Consider the following 23,849-nt stretch of genomic DNA (forward strand, 5'->3'; position numbering starts at 1 on the left):
CTATCTAGGTTGGTCATAACTTTCCTTCCAAGGAATAAGCGTCTTTTAATTTCATAGCTGCAGTCACCATCTGTAGTGATTTTGGAGCCCCAAAAAATAAAGTCTGACACTGTTTCCACTGTTTCCCCATCTGTTTCCCATGAAGTGATGGGACCAGATGCCATGATCTTTGTTTTCTGAATGTTGAGCTTTAAGCCAACTTTTTCACTCTCCACTTTCACTTTCATCAAGAGGCTTTTTAGTTCCTCTTCACTTTCTGCCATAAGGGTGGTGTCATCTGCATATCTGAGGTTATTGATATTTCTCCCAGCAATCTTGATTCCAGCTTGTGCTTCTTCCAGCCCAGCATTTCTCATGATGTACTCTGCATATAAGTTAAATAAGCAGGGTGACAATATGCAGCCTTGACGAACTCCTTGTCCTATTTGGAACCAGTCTGTTGTTCCATGTCCAGTTCTAACTGTTGCTTCCTGATCTGCATACAAATTTCTCAAGAGGCAGGTCAGGTGGTCTGGTATTCCCATCTCTTTCAGTATTTTCCACAGTTGCTTGTGATCCACACAGTCAAAGGCTTTGGCATAGTCAATAAAGCAGAAATAGATGTTTTTCTGGAACTCTCTTGCTTTTTCTATGATCCAGCGGATGTTGGCAATTTGATCTCTGGTTCCTCTGCCTTTTCTAAAACCAGCTTGAACATCAGGAAGTTCACGGTTCACATATTGCTGAAGCCTGGCTTGGAGAATTTTGAGCATTACTTTACTAGAGTGTGAGATGAGTCCAATTGTGCGGTAGTTTGAGCATTCTTTGGCATTGCTTTTCTTTGGGATTGGAATGAAAACTGACCTTTTCCAGTCCTGTGGCCACTGCTGAGTTTTCCAAATTTGCTGGCATATTGAGTGCAACACTTTCACAGCATCATCTTTCAGGATTTGGAATAGCTCAACTGGAATTCCATCACCTCCACTAGCTTTGTTCGTAGTGATGCTTTCTAAGGCCCACTTGACTTCACATTCCAGGATGTCTGGCTCTAGGTGAGTGATCACACCATCGTGCTTATCTGGGTCGTGAAGATCTTTTTTATACAGTTCTTCTGTGTATTCTTGCCATCTCTTCTTAATATCTTCTGCTTCTGTTAGGTCCATACCATTTCTGTCCTTTATCGAGCTCATCTTTGCATGAAATGTTCCCTTGGTATCTCTGATTTTCTTGAAGAGATCCCTAGTCTTCCCATTCTGTTGTTTTCCTCTATTTCTTTGCATTGATCGCTGAAGAAGGCTTTCTTTTCTCTTGCTATTCTTTGGAACTCTGCATTCAGGTGTTTATATCTTTCCCTTTCTCCTTTGCCCTTCACGTCTCCTCTTTTCACAGCTATTTGTAAGGCCTCCCCAGACAGCCATTTTGCTTTTTTGCATTTCTTTTCCATGGGGATGGTCTTGATCCCTGTCTCCTGTACAATGTCACGAACCTCATTCCATAGTTCATCAGGCACTCTATCTATCAGATCTAGGCCCTTAAATCTATTTCTCACTTCCACTGTATAATCATAAGGGATTTGATTTAGGTCATACCTGAATGGTCTAGTGGTTTTCCCTACTTTCTTCAATTTAAGTCTGAATTTGGCAATAAGGAGTTCATGGTCTGAGCCACAGTCAGCTCCTGGTCTTGTTTTTGCTGACTGTATAGAGCTTCTCCATCTTTGGCTGCAAAGAATATAATCAATCTGATTTCAGTGTTGACCATCTGGTGATGTCCATGTGTAGAGTCTTCTCTTGTGTTGTTGGAAGAGGGTGTTTGTTATGACCAGTGCATTTTCTTGGCAAAACTCTATTAGTCTTTGCCCTGCTTCATTCCGTATTCCAAGGCCAAATTTGCCTGTTACTCCAGGTGTTTCTTGACTTCCTACTTTTGCATTCCAGTCCCCTATAATGAAAAGGACATCTTTTTTGGGTTTTAGTTCTAAAAGGTCTTGTAGGTCTTCATAGAACCGTTCAACTTCAGCTTCTTCAGCATTCCTGGTTGGGGCATAGACTTGGATTACTGTGATATTGAATGGTTTGCCTTGGAAACGAACAGAGATCATTCTGTCGTTTTTGAGATTGCATCCCAAGTACTGCATTTCGGACTCTTTTGTTGACCATGATGGCCACTCCATTTCTTCTGAGGGATTCCTGCCCGAAGTAGTATATAGTAAGTGATAAAGCACTTGTATCCAGATTAAAAAAATAACTTTCAGAATTCAATAATAAGAAAAGACCCTCCTTCACAAGTGGGCAGATTTGAACAGACACCACACCAAAGGAGATATACACAAGGCAAATAAGCACATAAAATGTCCTTAGCTTCCTTAGTCACTAGGGAAATCCAGATTAAAACCATAATGACTACACCACTACGTGCCTACTAGAATGTCTAAAATTAAGAGGACTGTCTACACCAAGTGTTGGCAAGTGTGTGGAGAAACTGGAACACTTTTGGCAGGAAAACAAAAAACACTTGCAGTGCTTTGGAATGAAGTTTGGCAGCTTAATAAGAAGTTGAACTTATACCTACCACTTCCAGACTTCAATTTCTATGCATTTTTCCAAAAGTAATCCATCTGCCAATGCAGGATATGAAAGAAACACACGTTTGATCCCTGGAGAAGGAAATGGCAACCTGCTGTAGTATTCTTCCCTGGGAAATCCCACGGACAGAGGAGCCTGGTGGGCTACAGTCCATGGGGTTGCCAAAGAATCAGACGTGACTAAGCACAGAACAGCACAACACAACAAAAGCGTATCTCCATTAAAAAAAAAAAATCTCAAAGCAGCTTTGTTTGTAATAGCTGGAAACTGGAAAAAATCAAAGTCCATCAGCAGGTATCTAGGTACATAAATTGATATATCCATACAATGAAATACTACAGTACTCTACTACAGAAGGAAATGAACTCTTGATACACGCAAAAGGAAGGAATCTCATAACTGTTATGCTTCATAAAAGAAGGCAAGCAAAAAAAAAAGAGTATATAGAATAAAATAAAATTCCATTTATGTAAAATTCTAGAAAACATAAACTAATCTATAGTGACAGAAAGCAGATCAGTAGTTGCCTGGAGATGAGGGGGTGGGAAGGGTCAGGAGCGGTGGTTACAAGAAACCAGAGGAAACTTGGGGAATAATAAATGTGTCACTATCTTGATTTTGGTGATGGTTTCATAGGTGTCCAAACTTATTTAAACATGTCTGTTATAACATTTGCCAATGATATCTCAATAAAGCTGTTAACTAAAAGATACACTCACAAAATTTTAAAAGTAGAATGAGATACATGACTATCATTTGCATAACTAATTATATGTGTGCACACAAAACAACATTTTGTAAAAATAAACATACATATCTGTGATAAACATATTAGAAAGCATCTCCTAGGTGAGTGGGAGCTGAGAGACCAATACTGGTACAGAAGAGAATTTTAAAAAGCAATGAAAGAAGAGACAGACTTTTAGAGACCAATGAAGATGAATGAGGAACACAATGAACTCAACCCTCTGCAGAAAAAAATTTTTTTCCTCATTATTTATTATAAAAAAATTTTCCTAGGACAAAATACCTTTTTGTCTCAATTCAAAACAGGTATTCGGAATCTCAGAAATACTTCTGATGCAATCATTTTGTCTCCAAAGGGAGACAAGTCCTATGTTAGTGCTTTAAGAGATGGACTTGTGGCTGTTATACATCACATCTCTGAAAATCCTGCTAGAAATCCTGACAGCAGCAAAATGCTGTCATTTCAAGAGGGCATAATAACCTTGATGCTCACAAAGCTCCATCATACCCTTTACATGGGCCCATTGCACAGATGTTTAAGTACCTTCAAGCTGTGTACCTTCAAGCTATATGTATAGCTACTAACTCCTAGTGGCTGGTTCCCTTTAAATAAAGCCACCAGTAACTAGAAAATGCGCTTGGCAGGGAGGATGCCCTATGTAAAATATCATTTTTTTTTTTTTAGTTTATTGCAAAGAAATGAGGTGGGGGAGGGTGGTTAGAAAATAATTAAAAGTGTGTGCCTCCTTACAACGTGCTATCTTCACTAACTGAACTTCTAACCTGACATAAATACATTGCACACTGTAACCTGTTTCTCCTGATTATTAACCTTGAGCATGGCAACCTATAAATCATTCCAAAACAGCTGGCGCTCAGCATTGCCCCAAAGGTATATGATTACGATCGTTTTATATATATCTTGGTATGCAGACATGAAAAATTCATTGAAGAGGTTGGTATTGTAAGACTCATTGTAATGAATTTTCTCAAAAACATAGATCATGCTTAAAATAGGTGTCTGCTTATTATAATGCAGCCATTTATATCTTCTTGAATTACCTTGCCCATAGCTCAGCCATTTTCTTAAAGTCAAACACGATGATACCTAAACAGATTTACTGCAGTCACTTTGCACTGCTTAAAAGTAGAACTTTGCTTTGTCCCCCCTCCTTTCTATGTTAATGCCTACAGAATCCAAGGGTACAGATTTTTTTAAAAGGGAATCATTTGGAAGGTCATTTCTTTAAAGGTACCCCATTTAGTCGGGTTTGTCAAGCATGAACAAATAGAGTATAGAAACCCCCCAAATTGTTATGCTTTTCACAACTCACCAAGATGTTCCACTGCTCCTGTTGAATGGTTCATATCAAAATTTATTAGAATAATAAAATGTTAGTGCTGAAAGGGTCCTGAAGTGCCACTGGGTCTTCACTGTGTAGATGAAGTAGTTCCAGGGGGTGTTGATCTCCTCAAGGTCACACGTCTGGGAAGGAGGAGCTTCCAGATTTGGAGCCAACTGTCAGGTTTGTGATAGCAACAAAACAATCATTCAGCTAGTACTTCCAGGAATAGGCTCAGTGCTAAGTGCTGGACACACGCTAACCCACTGAATCCTCCCGGCAGGCCACCATCATCCTAACCAACGTTACCTTCATCACCACCATCACCACCAACACCTTCACCATCATCCTCACCACCATCATGAAGCAAACAGGCCCATCGAGGTGGAGCAGCTTGCCCTGGGCATGGACTTGTAAACAGTCAAGCAGGACACCAGCAGATTCACTCCAACCCCAAACCACTGCTTTTTATGCTTTTTACTTCCCCATGATGATTTCATATTTTTTCCTTTTCTGATGTGGCTGGCCAGACTTGTAAACTGTTACTTAATGAATTCATAAAGCACACAGGGTGTTAGTTTGCTGGGGCTGCTGAAACAGAGTACCACACAGGTTGGGTGGCTGAAACAACAAATTTATGGTCTCACCATTCTAAAGGCCAGAAGACCAAGATCAAGGCATCTGCAGGGTTGGTTCCTTAGGAGACCTCTTTCCTTGGCTTGTTGGCCATTATCTCTCTGGGTCTTCACCTGGTCTTCCCTTGGTCTGTGTCCCAGTCTCCCCTTTCTATAAGGAACCAGCCACACTGGATTAGGGCCCACCCATATAACCTTGTTTTCCCTTAAATCATCTCTCGAAATACCTGATTTAAAACAAATAGGCCTAATTCCTGTGGGTATACACAATGTCATCCTTTACTGGGTGTGAGTTGTTAAAATCAGCAAACCTTCGTCAGTGTATCCTTTGAAACCAGGCTCTGGAAAAGAAGAACTGGTTCTGGCAGATGACTTGTTTGCTTGCACTTCGGCCCCTCCTGGGACCAGCACCTGACCCCGCAGTCCATGTGTATCCAGGGGACCAGTGGCATTGGCCACCACCGTGTCCAGAGGCGCTACTGCTATTGGAGCCCAGTGTCTGGACGGAGCAGTGTGGCAGCAAATTACGAGGTAGACTTTGCAGGAACGAAGGTGGAAATCCAGGCTCCCCAAAAGGCAAGCAACTCACACATAAGGCCTTTTTTTTCCCCCTTCTCAACTCACAGTATTCTTCATAAAAATGGAAAGTGGATAGCAACTCTTGGGCCTATTTCGTTTTGTTCTGATGTTTTTCAAAAATAATTTTAGTTATTTGTTTTTAGCTGTGCTGGGTCTTCGTTGCTGTGCAGGCTTTTCTCTACTTGCGATGAGCAGGGGCTACTCTCCAATTGTGGAGTACAGGTTTCTCATTGAAGTGGCTTCTCTTGTTGCAGGGCATGGGTTCTAGGGCGCAAGGGCTTTCAGTAGTTGGGGCACGTGGGCTCAGTAGTTACGGCTCCTGGGCTCTAGAGCACAGGCTCAACAGTTGTGGCACACGGATTTGGCTGCTCCATGATGTGTAAGATCTTTCCGAATCAGGGATCGAACCCGTGTCTCCTGCATTTGCAAGTGGATTCTTTACACCTGAGCTACCAGGAAAGCCCCTCTTCTGATTTGGTTTTATACTGAAGGGCGAGTATGGACCCGAGATCAGGTCCTAGATGCCCTGGGGCAGAAGGGGTGGTGACTGTGGGTGTTATCTGCCAGGTGGAACCTGGGTAGCCTGGCAGGTGTGCCATTTAGGCCTGGGGGCCACCGTCCAGAAGCCAGACAGGGAGGAAGGGACTCACTGCTATCCTCGAGCTTTGTATCAGGACAGTGGGGAGAGGCCCAGAGGTGTATTTCATGACCCTGAATTTCTATCTATGGGCCTCCATCCTAGTGAATGAGGGAAATAATTCATCCCACTAAAAACAAACACACACACTCATACAAGAACGGAGCAGATACAATGGGGCCAACCTTCCCTGTGGTACCACCACCACCACGCACGGTCAGGATGCACAATGGTGGCCATTGTGAATGTGTTTATCTTGTGTCTGTTCTGTTTGTGGTTCTCTATGCATTATCTCATCCAGCCTTCAAAACAGGCCTATATGGTAGGTGCTCTTTGCATCCGAGTTGGTGCGGGAGAAGAGGGAGGCAGTCATGACCACTGGTCGTTACACAATGGGGAGAGGCGCCCTCTGTCCCTGACATATGTGGGGGATGCTCAGTTTAGCTGTGAACTGGGTTCTGCTCTTCGGGGAGCAGTCTTGGGTCAGTTTTCCAATTCTGCTGCTACTGCTAAGTCACTTCAGTCATGTCCGACTCTGTGCGACCCCATAGATGGCAGCCCACCAGGCTCCGCCGTCCCTGGGATTCTCCAGGCAAGAACACTGGAGTGGGTTGCCATTTCCTTCTCTAATGCATGAAAGTGAAAAGTGAAAGTGAAGTTGCTCAGTCGTGTTCGACTCTTCGCAACCCCATGGACTGCAGCCTACCAGGGTCCTCCATCCATGGGATTTTCCAGGCAAGAGTACTGGAGTAGGGTGCCATTGCCTTCTCCATTTCCAATTCTAAGTGGCATTAAAAGCAATTCCCGATCAACTCAATCCAAGTTTTCTGGCTCTATTTGTCGCTACCCTCTCAAAGAGGGAGTCACATGCTTTGAGGAACAGATTGAAACTTAGGGACCTCCTTTCCAGAAAGACACACACACATTGTGTATCTGACTCCAGGAACTCGGAGGTCACCCTCACCCCAAGGCCCAAAGCCCAGCCACAAGCCTGAGTTAAAAACCCTTGTTTTAAAGCTCAGTTTTCCCGAAAAGCAGGCCACCATCATTATTGAATCCTAAAATCAATTTAGAGGGGTGTGATCATTTTTAATGAAATAGAATACAACCGAGAAGAGTGGATTAGAGGAAAGACATGTTTAACAGTGTGAAGCTTGGGAAAATATTCGCATCCGATCGTGGATCTGTCCAGGTCCCAGTGTGCCAGCCGTGTTTCTCTCTCATGTCTCAGAGCCAGCAGCCTGGAAGCCTCACCCCCTGCCTGGACTGCCTCCTCCAGGCTCCGTATTATTCTCTCCGGATGAGAACTGACCAGTGTTTTCAGGACAGGCATCAGCCTCGTTTCTGTGGGACTTTCCTTGCAGACCAGTCACCCCAGCCACTTCCTCAGTGCTTTTCTTTAAAAAAAAACAATTTTTTTTTATTTTTGGCTGTGCTAGGTCTTCATTGCTGTTTTCTCTAGTTGTTGTGAGCAGGGGCTACCCTCTAGTTGCGGTGCACAGTCTTCTCATTGCAGTGACTTCTCCTGCTGCGGCTCCCGGGCCCTAGGGCTTCAGTAGTTGCAGCATAAGGGCTCCATAGTTGCGGCTGCTGGACTCTAGAGCACAGGCTCAATAGCTATGGCTTAGCTTAGCACGGGCTTCACTGCTCAGGGATTGAACCCACATCTCCTGCATCGGCAGGCAGATTCTTCACCACTGAGCCCGCAGGGAAGCCGTCTCAGTGCGTTTCAACTGCACCTCCTGTGCCGCTTCACTACATTTCTGAGGGTGGTCTTAAAGGCATCCTTTGCTGCTGCTGCTGCTAAGTTGCTTCAGTCGTGTATGACTCTGTGCGACCCCATAAACGGCAGCCCACCAGGCACCCCGTCCCTGGGATTCTCCAGGCAAGAACACTGGAGTGGGTTGCCATTTCCTTCTCCAATGCATGAAAGTGAAAAGTGAAAGTGAAGTTGCTCAGTCGTGTCCGACTCTTCGCAACCCCATGGACTGCAGCCTACCAGGCTCCTCCATCCATGGGATTTTCTAGGCAAAAGTACTGGAGTGGGGTGCCATCCGTTATTGAGTGTCAATTCAATGCCAGGCTCAAAAGACTCTGCACAGTCACCATTTCTAATCTTCACACAGCAGTACAAGGAAGGCATGATCGTTGTTGTTATTGTTTTTATTCCAGGTTTACAGATGAGGGTGGCAAGGCTCAGAGGGGAGCCGAGCTCTGGCTGAGCAGGGCGGCCACACTGTACAGAGTGGAGTTGCCTGTTGGCTGTCATAATGTGGTAGAAAGATCTCTGGGTTTACAGTCCAAACACTTGCCTGTAAGACCCAACTAAGCCACCTCCTACCTCTTGGGATGGCTGAGTCTTCATTTCAGTTCAGTTCAGCTGCTCAGTCATGTCCAACTCTTTGCAACCCCATGGACTGCAGCATGCCAGCCTTCCCTGTCCATCACCAACTCCCTGAGCTTGCTCAAACTCATGTCCATCGAATTGGTGATGCCATCCAATCATCTCATCCTCTGTCATCCCCTTCTCCTCCTGCCTTCAGTCTTTCCCATCTCTAAAGTCTCTTCCCATCTCTAAAGTCACAACTAATTTGCGGTTTCAAAGTTTTCTCATTTAAGATAATGCCTACATACATGCTTTAAAATCTGTAAGCTGCAAGCAGATATGTGCTATTTACACAAACTACATCAGCAACATGCTAAGGGCCCAGACAGCAAAGACCCTGACTACACTCTTTGTCCCTCGTCCCAACCTTAGGCATACCCTCCAGCTGCACATTAAATATTTGCCAACTGATGGTTCATGCTCAGTCGCTAAGTCATGTCTGACTCTTTGCAACCCCATGGACTGTAGCCCACAAGACTTTTCTGTTCATGGGATTTCCCAGGCAAGAATACTGGAGTGGGTGGCCATTTCCTTCTCTAACCGTAACTGACGGCTACTTAAGAACAAGAGTGATGCCTATTATTTCCTTTCTCTAGCAAGCTTTCCATAAGTGTCTGACCTTCATACACAAAAAGACTCCATGACATTTGTCCTTGAGAGAGAGGAGGCTTCGTATAGAAAGCCCAAGCACAGAATGGCTGCCTGAATCCATTGAACAAGGGTGTCCAGGTCTAGGAAGAAGTCGGCTGTGGACATGGGCAGCAGGAATGTTGTTCTCAGCCTTGATTGCCATCACTTTCAGATCACTGCCAGTGTGCCAACAAGAGGAGTGACATCATGACTGTGTTCATGCAGGAAGGGCTGATATGTGAGCCATTTAACTGAAGTCTCTAATTTTTGGGGGGGGTGGGGCACCTGATGCTTAGAAAGATTTAAGGCAGGAGGAGAGCAAGGTGACAGAGGATGAGATGGTTGGATGGCATCATGGACTCAATGGACATGAGTTTGAGAAAACTCCAGGAGATAGTGAAGGACGGGGAAGCCTGGTGTGCTGTAGCCCATGGGGTTGCAAAGAGCTGGACATGACTGAGCAACTGAACAATAATAATTCAAAAGTCTAGATGGCCTTGCTTTCGAGTTAATCAAGATCAGCTTAAGCTGCTCGTACTCTGGAAATGAGGTCGTCAGGTGCAGGGAGCTAAAACTAGCTGGAGCTGAGGACAACCCACCTTGTCACCTGCCTTACTCCAGGGTCTGTGGGCTTAGGCTCTCCTTAAATATTCAGTACACTTAAGAGTCAACACATTTACAGCTGTCAATCAACCAGCTAGAATATTTTGGCCTGGAACAGCTAGTAAAACTCTAAGTCCAGGACTTCCCTGGTGGTCCAGTGGTTAAGAATCCACCTGCTAATGCAAGGGACACACGTTCGATCCCTGGTCCAGGAAGATTCCACATTCCACAGGGCAACTAAGCCCCCATGCCCTAGAGCCCATGGTCCTCAATAAGAGAAGCCACCACCACAAGAAGCCTGCACACCATAACTAGAGAGTAGCCCCCAATAGCTGAAACTGGAGGAAGCCCGAAAGCAGCAACAAAGACCCAGCACAGTAAAAAATAAACAAATAAAAATTTTAAAAAGCAACTGTAAGTCTGTCTAAACCCTCAACATACAGAGGATTCCCGTGTCTCCTTGAGGTCAGGGAGAGATGTTGGGCTCCCGTAACCCACGAGCCTCATCAGCAGCATTTTAGATGATAGGGGCAGGGCTATCAGCAGCGCACCCCCCTACCATGCACCCTGCTCCCTCGTGCCTCAGTGCTACAACATCTACAAAATAAAATCATGCGCTTTCCAATGTACACAAATGTACATAGAGAAATAAGTTTGAGGATGTTGAGAGCATGTCAACGGGGAGATGAGTTTTTGGCCATTTAGTCATTTGAGTTCCAAATACAAGGAGAAACTGGAGAAGGGCATGGCAACCCACTCCAGTATTCTTGCCTGGAAACTTCCATGGACAGAGGAGCCTGGTGAGCTACGGACCAGGGGGTCACAAGAGTCAGACACGACTGACCACACAATAGCACAGTACAAGGAGAAACACCGAATGAACTGCAAACTGCTTTCCCTCTTGAGTCTGTTTGTCTGTTTCACACCTTGGTCTCCCGGTGCCCTCTCACCTTTCACAGGTCAGAGCTGTTGTGCTCGGTTGGCCTGCTCCCAAACCACATTAAAGAAACAACAAAAACATAAACACAGAAAGCTTTTATTTCCCTGACATCACAAATGGTATTCGGGGTTTTGCAGTGACTGTCCCCAGTAGGAAGATTTTAATGGTAATAAACAAGTAACACCTGAGCGTCTCCTAGCACTAGGCAGCTTTCCAGGTGAATGGTAAAGGGACACTTTCTGCTTTAACTGCATCCAGCTGTCGTGATGCCAGTGGTGTTTTTTCTCAAGAGCCGGTGGGAGGCCCAGGGGCAGAGCCCAGCACCTTGTGCTTGAGTTGCTACTGCTATTCTACTCTCTGTTTTCTCGAAGAACACACAGGTGCTGCACAGAAAGAGGCTCGAAAGAAAAGAGGGTTTGGAGTTGGCCTGTAGCCTTACATTTTGGAGAGTGAGGGGGAAAGGGAGAATTTTCAATGGTTTTATGTAACTCTTTGGGCTCCTGAGTCACCCAGCAGGTCCCCAGGCTGAGGCAGAAGACACCCAGAGGCTGTGAAGCAGGCCAGCTCTGTCCAGGCAAGAACAATACCTCTGCAGTCAGACACAGAGGCCGCTCTCCTTTTCCAGGGACTCTTACAATCATATGGAAAGGATCCTGGAGGTACCTCAAAGGGCTTCCAGCCTCGAGAGAGAGAGCAGGAGCTGGCAGCTATATTTATGCAAATCCATCTTGAGAGCCACAGTTGCCCAGAAAAGTCCTGTAAGTGGGGACTGGGGCCCGACCAAGCTGCTGGGGTCACATCCACCCTCACAGGGTCTGCAAGTCCTAGACTCAGCTGGGGCAGCTGGTTCTGGGCCATTCAGATACACGACTCACGATCCAAAATCTAGAGAAGCTTCAAGAATGCACAAAGATATGTAGACTATCAGCCGCCTAGGTTATATTATCCAATCAGCAAGAATGTAAATAAAGCAAGCTTGCAATTGCACACTTTTTTAAACTTAAACACCTTTCAGTCCTGTCCTGGGGTACTTTTGTCTCGTAGCATGAGATTCTAGTACCTTCTGGCTTGTTCTTCAGATCATAGCATCAGTTGTTACTAAAAGAGTGTGTAGCTTATTCTACCTTAGGTTAGGGGATTTTGTTTAAGATCGTAGATGTGAATTAATGTGAACGTCAGGTTTATACATAAGATGGACACCCCACTGCTGGACACAGCTTACACGGTAGACGTCTGAATATTAATTCTTGTCACCACACTTGTTTCAGCTCTAGGACTTGAGCAACTGATCCTATCTCACCCAGTAAACAGGTGGTGGCAAGAACTTGGAACTAACTAGGGTGTGGTGTGGATTAACTCACAAGTGCCTATTAACAAACAAAAATGCTGAATTCTAAAATGGTAAGCGCTTCCTGATTCCCAAAGAAACATGGGGAAACATGTTAAACCAGATGAATCTTCCATTCTCAAGTGTGATGTGTACTCCCTCAAACTGTTACATTTACAGCCAGCTTAGGTTTCAGTCATTTTCCTACATCTACGTGTAAGTCTCTTTAACTGCAGCGGACAATTAGGAGACGGTTTGGGGCTGCAAAGTCTGCAAACGCTGCAATATCTGGCTTGAGTCACAGAAAAGAATCAGGTTTCTCTCATTGATTAACTTTGAAATTGAGCTTTCAGATCAAAATGCAGAGGCGGGCCAGGGACAATGAAAGAAGCCACCAAAAGTGGAGTATTCAGTGAGTCCCAAACAATATTTTGACTTAGTGTTTCTCTTTATTATACCTTAGAAACCTATTATGCTGTCCTTCATCTGTAACTCAAATTCACCATGATATATTTCTCTCAGAGCTCAGTAAAGAGTGAGGGAGAAAGATTCACAGGAAGAAACCTACCAGGAGATGCCACTATACTTAAATAACATGTCTGTAGTGCCTTTGGAGATGGGTTTTGCCATCTTTGTTCAACTGATGAACATTTCAACTGGTTTTCGAGCTACACAAATGATAGGAGTCAGTTGTTCTGGAGAGAAAGATGTCAGATGAAACACTACTTGAAATTTTAATTGTCGTTACCCTATTCTTCAATTCCATTTAAATGACATAGTAAACATTCATTAAGAAGATGCAAATTAAAATTCAACGCTACACTGGTAGACTCAGAATAAGATCTACCGACCAACAAGCCCATAAGGAGGGTGGAGCTACATTGCCAAGGCATACACACAGTGTTTTAGTTTTGGCTTAGAGACTCAAGAATGGGAGTATTAGGAAAGTTTAACAGAGGCCTTAAACACAGAAATGACAGTCGTGTACAACTGTTTGCTATCCCATGGACCATACAGTCCATGGAATTCTCCAGGCCAGAATACTGGAGAGGGTAGCCTTTCTCTTCTCCAGGGGATCATTCCAACCCAGGGATTGAACTGGGGTCTCCTGCATTGCAGGTGGACCTTTATTAACTGAGCTAACAGGGAAGCCCCCAGAAATGACTGGTAGAGCCCCAAATACTTTGAAAGTCACCATTCTAACTCCTACAAGAAAAATCTCCAAATTAGGTAACTCTCCCAACAAAAAAATGCAACAATGTAATACTCCCACAGAAAGAAGTCTTACGTTAAATATTCCAAATGGTAATTTATTCATCTATTTTGTAAAATGTATTTACTTTGCCATAAAATGTCTATAAAACCATAGTAAATTTTACCTGTGCTAAGAAGATACATAAAATTGCTCATTAGCGAGCCAAATTGAATGAGTAAGATATATTTCTACTTTTAAGTGCTTGTTAGTAGAGGTCATTTACATTGTTTTGCTTCTTAATTTAAATTTATTGGTGGCTCTGGAGACACACTCATGTTCATTGCACACACATGTCACTTCAACAACACACACGTCCATACCTCCACTATCTGTTAGAAATCATTTCTAAAAACTTTTCTCAAAGATGATTAACAAATAATTTTCACTTAACTGAAAAGATAACTTTCTAAGAACATGGATGGGTTTCTGTTCTTTGGATCTTCTCTATTAACACTAATCCTGGAATTAAAAAAAAAAAGCACTGTGTACATTCTTCATCTGTTGGTTTAACCTTTGGGTATAATACAGTAGGAGCAATCCTGAAAAGTTAATTTGAGTTATTCATGTAACACAGATTGGAAGCTCTATTTCTTTAAAACATATCCCAAATCCATTTACTGCTTTCCATCCCCATTGCTGGGCTTGTCAGGTGGCTCAGTGGTAAAGAACCTGCCTGCCCAGCAGGAGACACGGGTTCAATCTCTGGGTTGGGAAGATCCCCTGGAGAAGGAAATGGCAACTCACTCCAGTATTCTTGCCTGGAGAATCCCATGGACAGAGGAGCCTGGCAGGCTACAGTCCATGGGGTCACAAAGAGTCAGACATGACTTAACAACTAAACAATAGCATCTTCGTTGTTACTGACTGCCTTAACCCAAGGCTGCTCTAGTACTCTCTCAGATGGAGGTCCTGATTCTTCTTTGCAAGCCATTTTTTTCCCCACATTGCAGTCACAGTGATTATTAAAAACAACAAAACAAAACAAAACATGAATATGATAGCACATCTCTGCATAAAACCTTCCAAGGACTTTCTACAGCACTTAGGAATCAAATCCTCCAGGAAGATCGGTTTGGTCGCTTTCCTCCATAACTTTCAGGCAGACAGCTCCCTACCCCTGCTTCTTCCAAGCTGTCAACTGTGGACCTTTGCAGTGACTCTTTCATTTGCCTGGAACAGTCTCCAACCAGCTTTGGCCACTGCTTCTCATTGCCCAGCTGTAAACAGAGTCATCCCCTCCACAGTGAGCTCCTGCCTATTTCCTATTTAACAGTATGCCTCCATCTACAAGATCAAACCAGTCACTCCTAAAGGAAATCAACCCTGAATACTCATTGGAAGGTCTCATGCTGAAGCTGAAACTCTAATACTTTGGCCACCAAATGTGAAGAACTGACTCACTGGAAAAGACCCTGATGCTAGTAAAGATTGAAGGCAAAAGGAGAATGGGGCAGCAGAGGATGAGATGGTTGGATGGCATCACTGACTCAATGGACATGAATTTGAGGAAATCTGGGAGACAGAGGACAGGGAAGCCTGGAGTGCTGCAGTCCATGGAGTTGCAAAGAGTCAGATTTGACTTAGCAACTGAACAACTCCACCTACAAAAATTGTATTTGTATCTGTTTATCATCTTTCTTTTAGTATATTAGTGCAATGACAACACACCTCTAGTCTATTCTTATTCTGTTTTTCATTATATTCTTGCCACTAAAACAGTATCTAACACACAACACCCAGTAAATGTTTGTGGATGAATGTTAATTACCCCAGCACACAGGTTAAGTGCTTGGGCTCTGGAGTTAGGTCAACCTGAGTTGAAATACCAGGTTTGCAATTTACTAGCTTTGATGCTCAGTCTTTTCTAAAGACTTGATTTCTTCATAAAATAGAAATATCCATGGGGCAAGATAAATTCAAATTTAAGAGAGGTAACTGAGATTCAAGTTTCCCTAGTCAGAGCTCACAGTCTTCCAGGATCTGCTTCATACAGACTGTCTCTTAAATCCCAATCTGAGGTGTAAGGTCCCTTATGGAGGGGCAGGGCTTCCCAGATGGCTCATCCAGTAAAGAATCTGCCTGAAATTCAGGAGATGCTGGTTCGATCCCTGGGTCAGGAAGATTCTCTGGAGAAGGGAATGGCTACCCACTCCAGTATTCTTGCCTGGAGAATCTCACGGACAGAGGAGCCTAGTGGGCTACAGTCCACGGGGTCAGAGAGTCACAACTGATGGACCAACACTTGCACTTCATGGAGGGGTAAGAGAGGGGATGTAAAAATACAAAGCCCTAAACACTTCAAATCATCACTAAATAATTATTTTCAGAAACCCGAATGTGGTATTTCAAGAAACTATTAAGGAGGCTCTACAATCGGCCTGCCTGGATTCAAACTCAGCTTCCTGTATTTACTGTTGGCCTGTTACTTAAAGAGTCTCCAGGTCTCAGTTCCCTCATGGAAGAACAGGACTGCCTTCAGCAATGTCATGGAAAACAATTAGCACCTTAGTTCTTAATTTATACAGGGCACCCAACCAACAGGAGTCATGAAGGATCAGACCAAATTTAAAATATTTCTTACTTAGATAAATTCGAGATCTCATAACAAGAATTCATTCCATTAAAGAGAGAGAGAAAAGAAAGAAATGCATTTTTCCCAACATGGAACCTTGCATAACTTTAAGGTCACCTTCACAGATCAATCGCTGATGACTCAGAGCCAGCCGCTGACCTACCTATCATGGCAGGGTTTCTTCTGGCCACAAGCAGTTCATGCCTCTGCTTTGAAGATCATCACTGCTCTCAGCATCTTCCTACAACAGGACAGAGTCACATCGTGTGCTCTGTTTACCGGAGGTCATAGGAAAACTTCGAATGCTAAAACGAATTTCCGAAGAAGACTCTTTGGGACTCATTTTATGAAACATTTTCTCCTTATCTAAGGGCCTACGTTAAAGCTTAAAAAATCTTCCAGTTAGTTAAGTATTTAAGTTCTCTATATTTCGTGCCGTTCTAGTCTTAGTATCCATGATTTAAGAACTCCGTTCCAGGAGCCATCCTCTTAGAGGCATTGATTGTCTTCCCGCGCACAACGCAGGCGCTTTCAAAAAACAGAGAAGTCGCAGTGATGGATGAAACCACCGCGGGGTCTCTAAGGTGGAGGCTTCACTAGGCTCTTTTTCCAGAATCATCACGGGAATATTTTCACCTTGGGATGAGAACCAACAGAACCTCATTGTCTAAAAAAAACTGGGACAGTCTGTCCCATTCCACGTGGGGCGGGGGATGAGCTGTGTGTGTCCTGGCGGAGGGCATGGAGAGAAGCTACCCGCAGACAAACGCCACCCGCTCACCATCCCCACTCACTCTTCCTCTGCTTTTTTTTTTTTTCTTCTTCCTCTGCTTTTTAATGGCAAGGACAAGGCGCTTTGTGTTTGCTCAAGTGACATAACAAGATGAAAACAGTGGATCTCAAACTTCAGTTTACCTGAAATATCAAAGGTCGTACAGAGGTGCACCAATCAGCAGCTCCCAGGCCCCGCGCGTGCGCCCGTGCATGAGAGAGAATAGGCATGCGTGCGTGTACCTGTCAATATACCTGCGCACGCTCGCACGCACTTGCTTGAACGCGTCTGTGTTCGTTCCACGTGCCTCTCCACCGACCTGGCTCGCAGCCTGGGTCCGCAGGACACTGGGGAGCCTGCCTCTGCGTCCCTTGCCGATCCCACACCTTGTGTTTTTCTACCCATTAACTGGGGATAAATGACCCAGATACCGTGCCTATTAAAAGCCTCATTTTTCTTTTGCCCTTTTGTTCCTCGGTGTACCACATTATCAGATGCTGCACACGTGTTTAAGTGTTCTCAGTCTTGGATGCCCTTTTAAGGACATAATGGGAGGTTTTTGCGTGGGGTTCTATTGAGATATAGGGAGTAGAATTATGTAAAGGCAATTGAAGGTTTTTCTTCTCATCTAGTCTGAAGACAATTAATAAGAGCTAATCTGGTATAGGAGGATATATCAAGAAACTATACAAAGGCCAGAATGCTGTATTTGCATCTATTGCGAATACAAAAAATAGAGTGACCAGTTCCCCTACCCTACTACATTCTATAATTACATCTCTGGATATCGTGGGTCACTTTTATTAAAAGCATCATTACTACAGTTGGCAGCAATTTACATTTTATCTTACATGATAGCAGTTTTCAAAGAAAAAAAATAAAAGGACATCACAACAAAGAAAAACAATACATTTACAAAGTCATGTTTGTAAACTTCAAGGCTAGTTTAGAGCTGAGGTAACGCTGTTTTAGCTTTGTGGCTAAAGTAACAAAGTCCTTTAATTTAAAAAAGGTACCTGATTCTCTCTTCTTTTACTCTTTATTAATTTCATCTATTTATTTTGTTTATACCAGTGCATTACAAGACCACGAGACAATGGAACTGCAGTTCTGTCTGGCAAGAACCCTCCCAGTAGGTTAATTTCCAAAGGGACCCTTCACATTCAACAGCTGCCTTATTATTGCTGCGCCTCGGGACAGAGGCGTTCACACTAAGGTGGAGATTGTCAGAGTGTATGGATGTGTGTGATGCGTAAGTGTGGGAACCCCCCCCATCCCCGTACAGTCATAAAGGGAAACAAATGAGCAAGTATGATATGTATGGTAAATTTCATCTTGACCTTCACAGCAAAAAAAAAAAAATTAAAATTAAAAAATTAAATATATAACTTCATACTTCCTTTGAGCAGCACTTCCTTCCATGAGTGCCCCTCGGTTACAAATTGCTCTTTATTATAATACCAATGGTACCAAAAGAAAAAGTAGAGAACAAGGGAAGAAAAAAAAAAAAAAAAAAGCAGAGCATTATGTAAGTTTCCTTAAAAAGACAGGATCACCTCTCAAATTTCATCTCTCCTAGGGATAATAAATAATGCACTGCACAATACTTAATGACCAAGATACCTTTTGACACACCTGTATAACATGACTTGAGACTTTTTTCTTTTTTTTGCTACACTATGTTACAGAACAGCTTATAAAACTAGGTATGAACATTAACTGTGAGTGTAAACAGTAGGACTACCACTTGTCAAAAGTTTTTAAACACTTTAACTGGAAACTGGTACTGGTTATTCGTCATTTTCATTGTTTTCCATTTCGTCCCCGCCGTCGAGGGAGTCCAGCTCTTCGCCCTGGGCGATCTCGTCTTCCAGAACGGAGGACTCGGCCGTCTTGTCCAGGCTCTCCTCGGCGTCACTGCCCTCAAGGGGCTCGTCTTCCTGAAAGGCGGCCCCCTCGGCTTTGTCGGGGGCCTTGTCTTCGCCGGCGCCCACGGCGCCCTGGAGCCCCGCAAGCGCGGGGAAGCCGGGCAGCGTCAATCCCCCCAGTCCTGGAGGTAGAAACATGGACGGGTAGAAGAGGCCGGGGGCCATGGTGGACAGCAGGAAGGGGTTGAAGGCCAGCGGGTTGGAGGGCAGGCCGGCCGGGCCGGTAGCAGCACCCACTGATCCGTTCGCGGAGTCTGGGCCCGGGGCGGCTTCTGTGCTTTTCTCCGGGTCCTTGCTCTCGTCCTCGTGCTCGCCACCCTTCTCCTCCGCCCTGGATGCACCGTCCTCGGGATCCGTGGGACCGGCCGTGGCCGCGGGGCTCCCGGCGGTGGCGGACAGCGGGGCATTGAGCAGCCCCCCGAGCCCAAACATGCTGGGCAGCCCGGCCACGCCCGGCAGCATCAGGGGCAGCACGGCCGCCGGGTTCTTGGCATCGCCTCCGGCCGCCGCGGCCGTGGCCAGTCCCGGAGGGAAGCCCATGAGGCCCGCCAGCTGGAGCGACTGGAGGCTTTGGAGGTTCTGCAGGCTCGTCAGGTCCATCCCTGCGAACAGGCTGTTCACCAGCAGCGGGTTGATCCCCGACGTGGAGGCCACTGCTGCGGCTGCCGCGGCAGCCCGGGCGATTTCGCTCTTGGGCCTCCTTCCGCGCCGGCTCGCCCCTTCTCCCCGCACCACGGGTCCAGTGAGAAGCCGGTCAAACATTGACTCGGGAACGAAGCCCTGAAGGCAAGGGAGAGGCAAACAAGGGCTGTCAAAGTTGGGGGACAAAACCTCATTTCCTCCTGGGCCTTTGTGATGAACTGAACACTGATGGTTCAGAATGGAAATACACAAGCAAATTATTCCCATTCAAAAAGCTCAAGGATAGAACCTATGAAAGCAAAGCTTCTCTCTTTTCGCATTATACAGCTCATCAGATTATGCTGAATTGCAGGGAAAAAAAAATGTGAAAGGGTACTCTATCAGTGGGGGTTTCCCTGGTGGCTCAGTGGTAAAGAATCCACCTGCCAATGCAGGAGACCTGGGTTTGACCCTTTGGATGGGAAAAGGAAATGGCTACCTACTCAGTATTCTTGCTTGGGAAATCCCATGGACAGAGAAGCCAGGTGGGCTATAGTCCACGGGGTCACAAAGAGTTGGACATGACTGAGTAACTAACACCTTTCACTTTCAAGTACTACTTTAGTATTTATCCTGGAGAAACAAAAATTCATCTTCACACCAAAATGTGTACACAAGTGTTTTACAGCAGTTCTGCTTGTAACTGTCACAGTCTGAAAACAGCCCAGAGTCCTTCCACGGGTGACAGGGAACCACACCCAGGGTTATATCCAAGCTCGGGAGTGTATCAGCAGTGAAACTTCGGACACATGTAACCACTTGGATGAATTTCAGTATGATGAGTGAAGGAAGCCGTCTCAAAAAGGTTATGTAATTTACACTTCTGTACACCTGACATTCTCAAAAAGACAAAACTCTAGGAATGGAGAACAGATCAAGGAGTGAGTGCCCTGGGCTGGGGGTGGAGACAGAGAGCAATACAAGGGAATTTGGGGCAGTGATGCAACTGTCTATATTCTTCTGATTATGGTGGCTGTTTAAGAAACTATCCACGTGTGAAGATGAATAGAACTGTTCACCAAAAGAAAAATAAGCACTTTTACTGTATACTTTGGACAAATAAAAAGAATCAAGACGTTATTAACAAATTAATTGCAAAAAGAAATAGTGAAATAAATGTCTAGGCAGAATTGCTGTATTTTTCATTTGTTTATCTTAAAACCAGAAATCACAGTTAATCTCAAGGATCTTAACCACCATAAATTCCATTCCACCGATGCTGTTAACCAGGTTTACCTGGGGCCTTTCTCCCTGGAGTAAGTCTGCCTCTAATACCGTGAGTGTGTATTTCTATACAGTTCTTTAAATCATAGCTGTCAAATTAATCCACTTTGGATTAATGACATATGGATACAAGGAATGATGATGTATTAATTATCTATGGAAATGATGTACTGTATCAATTCTTTTAAGCCAAGAATAAATCATTGAATAAGTAATGACCAGCAGAAAATAAAGAAAAATTCAGGAAAACAATTTTGTACAGATACCTTCCTGGACAGAGAGGCAGAGTTTATACTTACAGACTGCTTGACTATGTCTGTCCAGTCTGGGGCCACTGCAAACTCGGGGTTTTCTTCCAGCCACCGGGGCAGATCCTTCATTGGAGGCGCCATAGCTCCACCCATCTGGGGAGAGGCATTTAGGAAAAGACTTAGAAACTGACAAGTTCTTCCCTCTTCCCCCCTCCCCATTTGTGTATCTACACAGATACATACACACATCACATGTATTCTGGAAGAAATATGAACTTATAAAAGAGGTTGGAATAAAACATTTCTTTCTGGGAAAAGACATTCCAGAGAGATCAATTCTCTTTCCCAGGGTTTACCTTCTTCCCATTTCGTTTGTTCACGACAGGCACCCTTTCTTCTCCTGTCAAAGTGTTTATATCCAATTTATTAGGGTTTCGACATCTGTGTCGTTTCTGTTTCGGTTTCTGAAATGAGGAAAACAGCACATCTGCGTTCTTCTGCAAAAAACACAAAAATACAAAAACAAATCGTATTTAGTAAAACCATAGTTAATACTTATTCTTTCCTATATGGATGATAAGCAGAACAGTCGGGCCATTTTTAACTACTATGGAAATTTCAAGAATCATTTTAAGGATCAGAAACCCCAGTTTTCTTTGAAAGGAAAAACTATTCTCCTTCTCCTGTACTTAAAGAACAAACTTGAAAGCTGAGAATATGCTTTTCTTCTCATCTCTCAATAACCTGCTTCAAGTCTTGTCTTCAAATGTTTCACTGAGTCATGGTATTTTAAAAGAAAACTTTCTCTAGCTCCTTTGCTAATCTCTACTTCATGATGTGAATGGATACAGGGATGATCTCATGTCTACGCCATGAGACTGTGCACGAGGAGAAACAACCCAAGGGATAAGAGAGTCTAGGCAGGAGGGTGCATTCTGAGTGGCAGGAACTCACCAAAATGCAAACTCCCACACTTAAGTTTGAAAAAATTCAATCACATAAGTATAAGACATAAAACATGCACTGTTTAAAGCTAGCAGCAGTTTAAGTGACAAATCATCTAGGGTTCCTGTCTGATGTTTAATAAATGGCATTGAGTGTTAGTTGTTTAAGAAAGACGCCAATAAAGCCTCAGGCTGCATTAGCTGCTCAGATCTCTTCAGGAACAGCTTCCTAATATTCTGTGCTGGGCAGACTCAGTCCAGAGACCAATTAAAGTGTGTTGGTTGGGGGAGGGGTGTGTGTTTTTCTATTAACGGGACCACCTGGAAACCACACCATGTGAAGAGTAATGGAAAAAAATCACATCTATTTGGTGGGAGAAGGAAAAAACAAGGAAATGTGTCTTCAAATAGCTACAAGGCTGCTCTTCACACTGGACAGACCTGAAGTTAGTTTCTCTAATGTGGAATTTTTGATGTTTTTGTTTAGTCACTAAGCTGTGTCGGACTCTTTTGTGACCTCATGGAGTGCAACCTGCCAGGCTCCTCTGTCCACGGGATTTCCCAGGCAAGAATGCTGGAGTGGGTTGCCATTCCCTTCTCCAGAGGATCGTCCCAACGATCCACAGGATCGAATCACGTCTCCCGAGTTGGCAGGTGGATTCTTTACCACTTGGGCCACCAGGAAAACCCCTAATGTAGAATACAGAGTGATGAAAGCTTGAAAACGTTCACACTGACAAGACAGACTGAGGGACCAGGGATTTCCATGTTGTACGGGAGAAGGAAAAGGACTGACCAGGCAAGAGTCCCCTGCAACAAGTCTCTACTCAGTGATACTCACTGGTACATAACTTGGCATATCAACAGTATAAGTGGGATGCAGCTTCAGCCATTCAACTAAATCCTTATTTTTAGGTGCCTCCTCCCCCACCAGCCTCGTCCCATCTTCGAGATTTATAACAGGGATCCGTGTGTCTGGGTCCAGGTGTCCAGGAGAAGGAATGTTTCTTGTAGGTGGGGTCTCTATATCCTCTTCAAAAGCTTTGGTCACTTCAGCATCCTCCTGCAGAAAGAAGACAATGGTCTCAATTCTTGAGTGGAGAGAGCGGTCCTGACTACTTCCTAGCCCAAGAAAACAGGAGCCTAGCGGGGTGGGTCTCAAAAGGGAAAAAGGCTACTTGAAACAGTGGCAGTTTGGGAACAGCAATTAAATCAGAAGGTGTAACTTATTCTTCACACTGTACAATTAGTAATAAGGTAGAAAATTCACAGTCCATCTCTGTTCCATGTTTGAGAGCCACTAGGAACACGACACAGGCAGTGGAGTCTGAGCCTGGTATGCCTCAAGGGGGGGGTAGCCTCTCAGTGTTTCTTGGGGATCCCTGGAGAGTGTCATTAAAGAAATGAAAATTAGGGGACTTCCCTACAGGTCCAGTGGTTAAGACTTCCAATGCAGGGGGCACGGGCTCAAATCCCTGGTTGGGAAACTAACATTCCACAGACGGCACAGTACAGCGGGAAAAAAAGAAATTATAGAAATTAGAATTCACGGAATGTTTCAAAAGCCAGTTCATTATAGCTTTTTGGCTTTCTGTGTTCAGTACAATTTTGTTGGTAGTACAATATTTCATATCAGGCATGTGTGGCAACACTGGAAAGATGAATTAGTTGAAGCCGAGACCTGACCATTGCCCAGCCACTGGTCCTCAAACTCTGCATTTCAACCTGCAGACATGGTTCATGAGGCCCATCTGTCCAGCCATGCTGCTCCTGCTTTGGTTCAGGTCTCCGTCACTGGCCCCCTGCATCACTGCAGTACTCCTAAACGGCC

General features: G+C 44.4%; 1 protein-coding gene across 3 annotated transcripts in view; it reads right to left on the bottom strand.

The window, feature by feature from the left end:
* Positions 1-17,775: 17,775 nt before the first annotated feature.
* The window catches only part of CHD7 (chromodomain helicase DNA binding protein 7), a 190,633-nt gene continuing 184,559 nt past the window's right edge, over positions 17,776-23,849 (bottom strand). For all 3 annotated transcript variants that reach the window (XM_025265360.3, XM_025265359.3, XM_025265358.3), the window contains exons 35-38: positions 22,860-23,081; positions 21,431-21,571; positions 21,123-21,227; positions 17,776-19,698 (exon numbers count right to left, since the gene is read on the bottom strand). In XM_025265360.3, the coding sequence (XP_025121145.3) occupies positions 18,781-19,698; positions 21,123-21,227; positions 21,431-21,571; positions 22,860-23,081 (1,386 nt within the window). In that variant the 3' untranslated portion in view covers positions 17,776-18,780. The remainder of the gene's footprint in view (positions 19,699-21,122; positions 21,228-21,430; positions 21,572-22,859; positions 23,082-23,849) is intronic.

This window comes from Bubalus bubalis, chromosome 15 (genome assembly GCF_019923935.1).
Source record: "Bubalus bubalis isolate 160015118507 breed Murrah chromosome 15, NDDB_SH_1, whole genome shotgun sequence".
Taxonomy (NCBI): Eukaryota; Metazoa; Chordata; class Mammalia; order Artiodactyla; family Bovidae; genus Bubalus; species Bubalus bubalis.